This window comes from Stegastes partitus, unplaced genomic scaffold (genome assembly GCF_000690725.1).
Source record: "Stegastes partitus isolate 25-593 unplaced genomic scaffold, Stegastes_partitus-1.0.2 Scaffold593, whole genome shotgun sequence".
In the NCBI taxonomy this organism is placed as follows: Eukaryota; Metazoa; Chordata; class Actinopteri; family Pomacentridae; genus Stegastes; species Stegastes partitus.
In genome coordinates this window covers 266,624-278,562 of record NW_007578324.1, presented here as the reverse complement: position 1 = coordinate 278,562, position 11,939 = coordinate 266,624, and the positions used below count along the sequence as shown (strand labels likewise).

Sequence of the window (11,939 nt, the reverse complement as noted above, 5' to 3'; positions counted from 1 at the left end):
ACAGAAGACTGATCATGTGTTGGTTTGTGTTCTGCAGCGTCTGCGACAGGATGGGCAGAGGAAGCTCCTCCTCAGGCCAAAAGGCCTCATCTGTCTGCAGAGACCTCAGCCGGTGACGGAGGACTCATTTATTTCATTAATTAATTCTTAGTTCTTTTTGAATTCTTTACTTAGTTCTTTTTTTAAATTCTTTTTTAGTTGTTTTGTTCATTATTTACTTTGTTCTTTACGTAATTATTTACTTAAGTCTTTTGTTAATTATTTAATTAGTTCATTTGTTTATTCTTTACTTCGTTCTTTTTTAATTCTTTTTTACTTCTTTTATTCATTATTTGCTTTGTTCTTTTATTAATTATTTACTTAGTTCTTTTTTAATTCTTTTATTAATTATTTACTTAATTATTTTGTTAATTATTAAATTAGTTATTTTGTCAATTATTTACTTTGTTCTTTTTTTTAATTCTTCATTTAGTTCATTAGGTAATTATTTAGTTAGCGTTAGGGTTAGGGCAAATATATCATTATATAAATGTTTTGAGGGAAGTTCCTCCTCTTTCTAATTGGACTGGAGTACCATATGTGGTTGCCTAGGGCAGAGGAACCGTGAGAGAATTTTCCCATCTACATTATTTGATGAAACCTTCAGGTATGAGGGCTGCTCGATGGGTTTTTCGCTCTCACACTCCACAAATTTGCTGCAATGTTGAGCTTATGCTACAGCAGTATGCATATATTGGCGGAACTGTTATTTTATTTTATTAATTAATAATAAAGAATAAAGAGAGTATTTAAAATACATAAAGTATATTGTTTGAATTGCATAATTCTTTTCCATTCAGTGCAGACAATCTTAATGATGCATAAGAACAATCAGACCACCTGTTGATTCAACAGATTTATGAACATAAAAGCCTCTCAGTGTCATAGTCCAAGACATGAAGCTGCTACAGGACAGAACATGTCCTCGTGCTCCACTTTGAACTCTGTTTCTTTCTTCAGTGTTAATGCTCGTACAAATTCATCTCAGTCCTCTCCATGCTACTGTTTTTCCTCCACCCAGAGCTGGGATAACCTCTGTTAACCTTTATAGTCCTTGCTGGTACCACATGGGAGTGACTAAACTGTAAAACAAAAGTAAGAGGCTTGTAGAATTGTCAGTTGTTAAAAAAAATTAATTTGCATATAAAGCATGACATGAGGCAAAAACACAAATGAGTCCAATAAATCTGTGTAAAATGTCNACTTCAACACTGCATACACACGGCTCAGGGAGGCTTCAATGGCCAGATTCTCATTTACATCCATGCCAATGACTTTGGTTGCACCGGAGTTAAGCTTGGCATCAGCAATAACCTTGGAAGTGGAGCGCAGGCCATCACTATTCAGGTAGAGATTTGCCTCATTATCCAGGACTCCCAAAACTATATAGTCTTCAAACACGCTGCCATCCATGTTTCCTTTGATGGATGACTCCATGGAAACATAGTCAAAGGTTCCTTCCATCTTCAGACTGTGATCTGCGTCGGCCTTTCCAACAGCCTTGATCATAGGGATGTTTAAATTACCCGTCACCCTGAAGGTGGAGACAGCATTTGCTTTGGTTTTAGTGTCTGCAACCAGATTTTGGTTTGCTTCCAGGTTGAGTATCGGCAGGGCGATCTTTGCAACAGTAGCCACAGAGATGGCACTGTCGAAAGTCTCAGTGCTCACGCTGACGGTGCTGTCATGAGTGCCTTCAATGTGAGGATTTTCGAGGGACAGGGAATTGGCCAGTTTGATTCCTCTCTTGGTGGTCAGACTGGTGGTGCCATCAAGTTTGGCTTTTAGACTGTCAAACACAGAGGCAGTGGTGGCTCCAAGACGGAACACAAGATCATCCTCAGCATACATTCCAGCATTGGCATTCAGATTAATGATGGCAGACTTGAAAGACAGCTCTGTAATCAGGTTGCCCATAGGGGGAATCAGACCAGTATTCTTGGCAAGGGTGTCAGCTTGGCTTTTTTGGTAAACAATCTTAACATCTGCATCAACACTCTGCTCAGGGGTCGTCAAAACGTATTTTAGCCCAGTTTGCTCATACAAGTTGAGGTTACTAATGGCTGGGGTCTGGAAGTCAACAAAAGGCAGCTCTATCTCAGGAATGCTAATGGGCCTAGTCAGGAAATCAAGATTTGCTTTCCCCTCCACGGCAGCAAGAAGAGCAGCTTCCTTGTCATTATGCTCTACAGTGAAGTTCCACAACAGCTTGTACTGATTAAGACGGGCCAGAGCCACAGTGTTAATGTGTTGATTGTCAGGCCTTAAGTTCGCTGAGTAGTCATTCTGCAGATCAATTTTGGCAGTAAGAGCATCATTAAAACTGACCCTTGTGTTTCCCTTATTTTGAAAGCTAAACACAACCTCTGTGGGACAGACAACAACGTAAATCACATTGTTTAAGGCACCACTGACAATACCAACTAGATCTGTACTATGTGTGGCCTTATACTCAAGCTTTCTGTCAGGAAAATTGACATTTACTGATCCCTCTATAAGACTCTTTCTGATTGCGGGGCCTTCTGCTTCAGAGCGAACATCAAACTTGAAATTGCTGAACATGGCAAAATCAGCACTCAGGGTCTGTGTCATCTTTAGAAGCACTGCATCTGTGTCACCTGTCAAAGTCACCTTGACTGTATCTGGACTGGCAATGACTTGTAAGTCACTCTTGTGGGTAAGCTGATGAGAATTGTATGTATTAGTGCCTTGATTTTCAACAGTAAATGTAACAGAGGTACCTTCTTGGCGTGCCACAGATTTTTGAGTAGCAGAGGCATCACTTGTGAGGCCAGGAAGGATGAGTGTATGTTTATAGGAGGTGTCAGCAGAGGCAGACAAACCACCTCTGGTGGCTAAGAAAGCTTCATTTAAAAGCTCAGCACTGTAGGGTGCTGTGGTAGCCTTTACTGTGGTCTTGGCTGAGGCCTGGGCTGAGAAGTCAGAAAATGTTACAGATGCTTGGTGGTCCACTGCAAGGAAAACATGAGTGAACTTCAGGGTCTCACGAGCACTCACATCATGCTCCTTGGGAATAGCAATCCGAGCATTGGAATCCAGATTGTAGTTAAGGATTTCAAATGTTGGAGATTTGCCTTGGGAAGTCAGAAAAGCTGTCAACTGTGGGTTCTCATCTACATCAAGGGAGCTCTGGATTTCTGCAGTATTCCTAATGGTGTAGATGGGGATGTTCATCTTTATCTCATAGCTCAGTTTACCAAATGCTGGAATCATAATCCCACTGGGGATTACTGGCAGCTTAATTGTTGGCATTTCTAGAGGAAAGTTCACAAGTTTGTCTGCTGGAAAATGAGGAAGTGTGGGAAAAGAGAACTCAGGTACAGTAATCTCAGGAAGTGACAACTCAGGCAGAGTGGGAAGGTAGCTTAAAGTCAGGTGTCCATATGAAGCACCAATATTAAACATCTCCAGCTCAAAGTTGAGAATTAAATCAATGAAGTCAATGATTCTCTGTTTAATGTCATTGGCTGATAGGACAGTGGCTGGCACAGTGTGAAAACCCAGGATAGTAAACTCAGGAATGTCCAGCTGTGATGGGATTTCAAACTGGTGAAGCTTGTTTATGTTGACTTTCATGGAAGGCACAACAAGATCGGTGAGAGGAACTGTGAAGGCTGGTATGCTCAGCTCTGATTCCATCAGTCCACTAACAAGCCCATTGATGATCTGCAGTACTTCCTTGATGATTTTTTGATCAAATGAGATCGTCTTAATGATCTCAACTGTACTGTTGAGAATACGAGAGACAAAAGCTCTGAATTCTGCATAGCGTTGGCTTGCCCACTGGATGGAAGTGTTGATTTTAGCATTCACATCCAGTTGCACAATTTTCTCCTTAATAATTTCAGCAAATTGCTTGAGATTATTAAACACAACCTTGTCAATGGTACCTGTTGCAGTTTTAATAAATTCTGCAATATCAACTCCTCTCAGTTGGTCTACAGAATCCCGAACAGAGGATACGACAAAGTTGGCAAAATCTCTCAATGCCTTGAGTTTCTGGGGGATTTCAAGAGATCTGATCAGGTCATTTACATTTGCAGTGTACTTTGCAATGATTTGATTGATGTGATCTACAAAGTCATTGTAATCAAATGACCTAATTTTCTCCTCAATAATGTCAATATATGTGTTCAGCTTGGAAATTATGTCCTTAATCTCCATTGCTTTCAAATAGTTAATAACATCCTGGAATACCTGCATGAATTTGGAAGGAATATCTGCATCTTTCACCATTCTGACTCCAGCACTGATGGTTTCCTCAATCCTGTACTGTTTAATGAGCTCCACAGCTTTTTCCAAGACAGCCTGAACCTTTTTGTCAACCTCAAACTTTACAATCAACTCCTTCATCCTGGCAAAGAATGCGTTGATGTTACCAGCAATGTCGAGGTTCTGAATGATTTCCAGAGTATTGTCTATGACATCACTGAGAATCTTTGGGGGAGCCTGATTCACAAGTACATCAATGCAATACTTCATCACATCTGAAACGAACCTCCTACACTCAGCAGCAAATTTCGCCAGGTCAAACCTCTCAACTGTCTGTCTAATACCCCTCATACCTTCCTCTAGACTATCCTTGATTCCATACTTGGCATCAATATCATACAGGAATGCAATACTGCTGCCCTTCACTTTGTTCAGGTCAATCTGATGGACAAACTCTCTTATGGTCTCAATCACATACACAAGCATACCCTTGATGTCATACTCCTCATTAATGGCATTCAGCAAGTTTTGGATCTGCTGAGCAAAGACCTCTGGGAAGTTGGCACTAACAAAAGTCTCCTTTATCAGACTAACAAAGTTCTGGATGTAAACAGTGAGATCAGCCAGAATTTTCTGAACAGCAATCTTCAAGTTTCTCAAAGAGGCTTCTACATCTTCCATGGAGATGGCATAGTTCTGGGTAAAATCTAGGAAATACTGTTTCAGCTGAACTGCCTTGTCTTCAATATTCATTTGAGCAACAAAGTCACTTATCTGCTCGGGAAGAGCCTCAAGTTTAGCCCTGACCTCGTCATTGTTGATGTAGTCTTGCAGTGCCTCCGCAACATGTACAGCAAGCACCTTAATCCTGTCCATAAAAACAGCAAAACTTTCAAATATGGGAATATAAATCATGTGACTATTTGTGCTCTTGTCATACTTTAAGAAGCCAGAGATGGTGAATTCCTGGTTATCTGCAGAGACTGAGTTGATGATGTTTGTAAGGATGGTGCCTGAAGCCTCGATTCCAGTTCTCTCAGCAGTGTTGTAAATACTTAAGTCTTGATTAAAGGCATGCTCATTCAGTTTGGACTTCATTCTAAAACTAGTCCTCTGCTCTTGGAGTGACAGCACATTGTCCATGTTGTTGTCAAATGTGGTCTGAAGGGACAAACCATTATTCAGCTGCTGGTTCACTGATGCTCTGCATTCATGTGAGCTGGCAAAAGCCAGAGGTTGTGCTTTCACAAGGAGCTTGCCATAGAGCTGGGCACTGTGCTTTCCATACATGGTCACGTCTCCATCAGCATTGAAGATGGCGTCTAGGTTGAAATCGAAAGGAACAATGCTGCAACGGATGGTGTGGTCAAAGCGCACTGGCTGTGAGTTGAAGCGGGCATCATTGCTGAACCTGGCAGCCAGGCCGATAACTTCGAGTTCAGTGTTGTGGCTCATATGAGTTCCAAAGAGTTTTCCAGTGGTGCTGCACTTTGCATTGGCGATCATATCAGCATAACTGACCTGATAGATGTGCTTGATCTCTTCTTCACCATAGATGGCCTTCAGGCTTCCGGTCAGGTCCATCTTGTAAAGCTCAGCTTGCAGTTGTGCCTCATTAATGAATTCAGCTTCCAGAAGTTTGAGGTTATTCTTAACATTTGCAGAGGCAGTGTACGGTTTCAGGTCAAAGGTGATATCATGAGTGTAAGAGGCATATTCACTTGCAGTGGCTTCAGCCTTTGAGTTAAAGTCAAGGCTAGACCGAGTAATGGTCAGAGTGTTGGCATTATCAACCTTCATTTCTCTGATTGCTGCCTTGTTGGTAATGGACAGAGAAGCCCTTGTAGAATCAAGCCCAGCATCAAAGGTGTTTTCGAAGGACAGGGGGCTCTGGAGGGTAGTTGTTCCACTTGTGGTCAAACCATCCTTGTTCATTTTCAGAGAAGCCTTGTGAGTAGCCTCATTCTCAAGAAGCTTGATGTTGGCGTCGCTGTTGACAACCAGACCATTGACATCAAGAGAAGCAGTCAGCAGAGAGTAAACACGGTTGTCAGAGTGGTCTGCATTTGTTTCCATCTTCATGGCCACATTACCGGCACCAGCAGATGCTTCAGCCTGGTTACGGATCTTCATACCAAAAGCAAAGGCATTTGCATCACATTTCAGTGACAGCTTGCTGTCTTTGAAGGAAAGGTCAGCAACATGAGTGAAAGTGTCTTCAAAGGCATTAGTGTTAGACACAACTGAGAGTTCGCCATTGAGAAGTGTTGCAGCGATTGTGTTCTGGGCCTTAGCAAAGGTGGAGTCTAACTGAACATTAGAATCAATCTTTGCTTCTGGTCTGAATGGGAAGATGTTGAATGACTGGGTTGAGGTGGTCTTGCCATAGATAGGTCCAGCTGCAAACATCCCCTCAAACTTGTTGTCAGCAGACATTTCTTCAGTGTTGATTCCAACCATGCCTTCGTGCTCAAAGACAACATTGAGACCAAATGGGCTTTTGGCTTCCATCTTGCTGCTAGATTTCAAGTTGATTTTATCTGTGATGGTTGCATCCTCGACAATACTAAAACTGGCATCAATGAATTTATGGGCCAAAGAGCTTTTCAGCTGCGCTTTGATGGAGTCAGTGGTGGCCAACATCCCAGAGCCTAAACATGAAAAAGAAAGGGTAAACAACATTTATGACCAATACCTTTATATGACCTTTATCCTTATAGTGTGGCTCCTTTACAGCAAACCTTTGAAATTGATTGGCTTGTAACCATATACCTGTATACAGCAGAAATATACCAATAAGTCAGTATGGTTTAGTCTTAGAAATTACCTTAACATTGTACCTGAAATTAAGTCACATTGTTTCACGAGCAACAGTTGAAATTGTGATTGAAAACTGTACCACCAAGAGACCAACACATGGTGTTAACTATGTGTTAATAATTATGATGTTACAAAAAATCAGCTTATTAATGATTTTCACTGTGACTTACCTTCCATCTTCATTGAGAGGATCTCAATTGGGGAGGTTCCTGTCACATCAAACTTAGCTGAGTAGCTTGGTGTTTCCACAACATCTTTGCCGGCAGCCATTGAAGCCTTCATGTCATAGATGTTGCTCTTCATCATGGTTGAAACCTCAGCTTTTCCAAAGAGAGGAATGGACAGAGTGAAGCTCTCGGGAACAGTAAGCTCTGGGATGGGAATTTCCATGGAGACGACTTCCAGTCCAAACCGGGGTAGAGACACGCTGGGAGTGGTCAAAGCTGGTGGGAATTTAAGATCTTCTGTTGTCTTTCCTCCAAGTGGGAGAGGGATAGTAATTGTGAAGCGGTCATTGTTGAAGTAGTAGACACCTTTGGCCTCACTGTGAAAAAGACAAAAGAATATACATACATGAGTTGGGTAAAAGTTAAGATAACTGTAATATTTACCATCGAAATCTTTACACTTACGCATTCAGGAACAGTGTCTCTGGGAAGGAAATCTCAGGCATGTCAGGCACTCTGAAGTTCTGAATGTAAGGATAATCAGCACCATACTTCTCCATGTAGTTGTTTGCTGCCTAAAAAACAGAAAAGTTGTGTTTTATGCAGAGTTCACTTTTTCTTTTTTAAACCAAAGAAAATCTCAAAAACTGAACAAAGATTTATACCTCCACAAATTTCTTGAAGATGTGGCGGACTTTCATATCTGTCTGGCCCACTTGCACGTCAAGAAAATCGTTGCCGTATTTCTCGACAAATTCAGTGTAAGGCAGGATGTTGGTTTTGGTGTTCATGTCAGACTTGACCTCGACCTCAATCTTGCTGCCGTCTGAAACAACAGAGGAAAGTAAAGTGAATGCAAAGACATGAGGAAATGTTCCTCTAAACCTCGGGTTGGATATGAACCAGGAGTAAATCTATTCTACACAGAATTAAATTCAGCATTTTTGCTCAGAAAACATAGCAGGTTTATTAGCTGCATTGTGCCCTGCACATGGCTAGCTTTCATTCTGTCTTGCCAACTGTCCCATCAGACCGAATTGACATTAAATGGTCAACAATGCCATGTGACTGGGCCTCATATTTTTAGGCACCAAATGTAAACCAAAATTTTCGCGATATGTTTCTGTATTTAGCATGTGGCACAAATTTATCGGGGCCTGTCTATAAAATAAATAACAATTAAATGAACTACTATGGAACATTTTGGAAAAGGGCATTACCGTATTTCATGTCAATTTTCTGCTCAGAGGTGGCATCCATGATCTTGCTTTCAAACTTAAGCTCCAGTTCCAACTCCTGATCACGTTTCATGTTAGCGGTGACAGTGGCATCAGCACTGATTGAGGGGACCAGAAGCTGGACTTGCAGCATACCTTCCTTCATGGCCTTCAGACTGAAACATGAACCAGTTAGTAAACTTACCACGTCACAGACGGGTGACAATAGTGCTATTTAAGATTTTTAGTTCCTTTCTTACTTGGCGCGGCCAACCAGGGAGAGCTGAGGGATGTTCTTGTTGACGAAGTCGAGAGAGATGGAGTGAGTTCCTTTGCCCTTGGTGTTTCCATCAACAACACCCAACCTAAGACCGGCCTCTACATCGTAGTCAGGGATCTGGATGTCGGCTGTGATGGCATTTATCCATCTGTTGTACTTCATGACTGCTCTGGCTTCAGTGGGATCTGCACCTGTTGTTGACCAACCAAAAGAGTAATGTTTAATGACTCTTATAAAATTGCTTGAAATTGAGGCTGTCATTGTACGAGAAAAAAAATGTCAATATTGGACATTACCCTCCGCCCTCAGAATGAAGTTCACAGAGTCAACCTTCTGCTGGCCATCATCTCCCTCCATGAGGAGCTCGTAGGCAACAGTGGCTGTGTATTCAGTGACTTCACCGGTAGGATGGAGCTCCACAGCAAATCTATTAAGTTAATTTGATAGTATTAATAAGGTCAATATCTCATTTTGAGAGACAGTTATTTGCTGGTGGTTCAGAGAGTCTTGCTCACTTGCTGTCTCCGGTGAAGGGGAAGTACGGGGCCGTCTCCTGAGAGAAAGCATCAGTGTACTGTAGCTCAGAGCAGTATTTCATTCCAGCGAAGACTGGAGTGCACTCACGGACATCAACCTTGTCCATCACCATAGGAGGGATGGTCTTCATTTCTGATCCAGTCACTGCCACAAGGTTGTTTCTATATTGTAAATGTACCAAGGGGGGAAAAAAATGCAGCTTAGACCATTTTTAAAAAGAAGAAAAGTTAAAGTGAGAATAAAACGTACTTAAGCTACACATGCTAGCTTTCCTTGCCATTCATTCAAGCTGAGGGAGTGATTGCATTACAACCAGCAGTGCAAAGTAGCTTCTGTCAGTTTCTTTCTTTACATTTAATTTTGAGACATTTATGTAAGGTCTTAAAGATATACTTTGGCTTACGTCACTGTCATGAGCTTAGTTGGGCCACCTGGAGCAGGGATGGCCAGTTTCAATTTGCCATTTTCTGTGGACAACTTGGCTTTAAGGCCACTCTCATGGAAAAGGCTGGTGTACATCTCTAGTCCAGTGTTGGAAAATTCAGGGATGTGGGAGCCAATCTTAGTCACAAACTCAATGTCAGCAGAGGGCATGAAGGTCACTTCGCTCTGCGTGGAAACACAAGAGAAAGATAGACAGTTAGGTTGATGCATCCAAAAAAAAGAAAACATTGTAGGGGCCATTTATTCACATTTCTGAATAATTACCATGTCACGAGCAATCTTAATTCCACCCTTGATACCAGGGGCGAAAGTACCAGACAGTGAAACCCTCAGAGGCACACCAGTGACAGTGGGCAGGAAGAACTCATTGTCCATGAAGATGTAGTGGGCAAAGAAAGTGTTGTCAGCCTTAGTCATCAGCGCCTTCAGCAGCTGCAGAGAATAAACATGACATTTCAGTTATAAGCAAGGACTAGATGAGTGCACTTTTTCCTTTTCAAAAACAACTTTTCCTTACATCAGCTGGGAACATCTTGAGCATGCTGTCGATCATCATGGCAGCAGAATAGGCCATCTCCTCCATTTCATTGGTCCTCAGATAACCCAGCTCATTTCCCAAAAGTCTCAGATAAACCATGGCCTCTGGAGACTGTACAGACTTCAGTTCCCTCACCAGTTTGTTGAGGTTGCGTCCGATTTCCCTCATCAGGTTCTGGGAGGCCTAAATATGGATGTGCACAATCTTTTTAAAATGTTTCCCTTGTGGAGAAATTGATCATCATACAGGTAGATACATTTGCTCTTAGTCTGTTTAAGCAGAGCTGAATACCTGTTTCTTTCTCAGAGAAGGAATCAGGTCCCTCAGGATCGCATTGACTTTCTGGGGCATGTTGTCAGAGACGAAGTACATCGTCTTCAGGGCGGTGTCAGGGAAGAATCCATTCTCTCCGAACAGAGCATCAACTGTTGGCTCAAATCCTTTGCCCTCCATGCCGATCTGCAAACGTGATAACATTTAGTTAACTCACTGAAAAATTGCCTCACTGCAGAACTTATATAAAATATCTCCCGATGTTTACCTCCATCATGTCAACATCAAAGCCAAATGCCTTCAGAGTCATTTCAAGCATGACCTCCTTGGGCAGGTAGCTGGTGTCCTCAAAGATCATGTTGCCCTCCAGAGATCCGATCTTATAGTTGCGAGAGAACTTGGTGGGGTCCATAGTGGGCCCGATCTCATTACCCTGCAGGGCATCACGAATCTTCTGTCTCAGTCTGTAGGAAAAAAACAAAAAAACACTTAAACTACTGGTGGAGATTAAATCAGGATACATGTGCACCGTTTAGCAGCACTTACTCCTGGGTCTCAGGCACGCTTGAGGACAAAATGTTGGTCATGTGGGAGATGACAAAGCTCTTGACTTGTTGGTCCTGCTCATTGGGCAAGGCATTAGCCAGCTGGGTCAGTTCACTTGGCTGGGGGTCCTTCATGAGTACCAGATATGCAGCAATACGCTTTTGCATGGGGNAATAGAATAGAATGCTTTTTATTGTCATCATACACAAGGTACAACGAAATTAAAACGATGATGTTCCTGAGGTGTGCTTGAGATGAGCAGGAGCTGAATATGAGTCTGAGCAGGAATCAAAAAAAAGTTTCTTCTTTGTGTTTATTTCAAGATTAAATTAGATCAGATTGCAGTTTATTTTTCACCACCAGTGGGGAAAGGCACTTGTTGCAGCAGCACAGATAAAGGAAAGAGCACAAAAAAGTGACAGGAAGAAAAAGAGAACAGATTAACTATTAATAGGAAGAGCTGAGAAATACAATACAGTAGAGCTGTACACACACTATATACGCTATAGATCCATATAATGGAGATAAATACAATAAACATGGTACAATAGGATGTTGCACATGAGGGAGATATATTGCACATAGCAAGGGGTATACTGAGAAAACCTGGGTATAATATTGTCTATTATACAAAGATGCAGTGTGGAGAGAAGAACTCCAGCATGTTGTTATAGATTCTGACAGCGGTCTAGGACCTGCCGTAGCGCTGCTTCTTCCACCGTGGCTGGATCCGTCTGCTGCTGAAGGAGCTGCTCAGAGACCCCACAGTGTGGTGCAGCGGGTGAGAGGTGTTGTCCACGGTGGACGTCAGCTTGGCCAGCATCCTCCTCTCACCCACCTCCTCT

General features: G+C 42.1%; 1 protein-coding gene across 1 annotated transcript in view; it reads right to left on the bottom strand.

Annotated features, from left to right (window-relative positions):
* Nucleotides 1-1,084: 1,084 nt before the first annotated feature.
* apobb.1 (apolipoprotein Bb, tandem duplicate 1) overlaps nucleotides 1,085-11,939 on the bottom strand; it is a 20,888-nt gene continuing 10,033 nt past the window's right edge. Inside the window, exons 12-28 of the mRNA XM_008289115.1 lie at nucleotides 11,790-11,937; nucleotides 11,095-11,280; nucleotides 10,817-11,012; nucleotides 10,555-10,734; nucleotides 10,255-10,449; nucleotides 10,002-10,169; nucleotides 9,697-9,902; nucleotides 9,272-9,454; nucleotides 9,053-9,183; nucleotides 8,737-8,947; nucleotides 8,480-8,652; nucleotides 7,925-8,085; nucleotides 7,725-7,834; nucleotides 7,263-7,636; nucleotides 3,874-6,923; nucleotides 1,244-3,606; nucleotides 1,085-1,121 (exon numbers count right to left, since the gene is read on the bottom strand). Of these exons, the coding sequence (XP_008287337.1) occupies nucleotides 1,085-1,121; nucleotides 1,244-3,606; nucleotides 3,874-6,923; nucleotides 7,263-7,636; nucleotides 7,725-7,834; nucleotides 7,925-8,085; nucleotides 8,480-8,652; nucleotides 8,737-8,947; nucleotides 9,053-9,183; nucleotides 9,272-9,454; nucleotides 9,697-9,902; nucleotides 10,002-10,169; nucleotides 10,255-10,449; nucleotides 10,555-10,734; nucleotides 10,817-11,012; nucleotides 11,095-11,280; nucleotides 11,790-11,937 (8,072 nt within the window). The remainder of the gene's footprint in view (nucleotides 1,122-1,243; nucleotides 3,607-3,873; nucleotides 6,924-7,262; nucleotides 7,637-7,724; nucleotides 7,835-7,924; nucleotides 8,086-8,479; nucleotides 8,653-8,736; nucleotides 8,948-9,052; nucleotides 9,184-9,271; nucleotides 9,455-9,696; nucleotides 9,903-10,001; nucleotides 10,170-10,254; nucleotides 10,450-10,554; nucleotides 10,735-10,816; nucleotides 11,013-11,094; nucleotides 11,281-11,789; nucleotides 11,938-11,939) is intronic.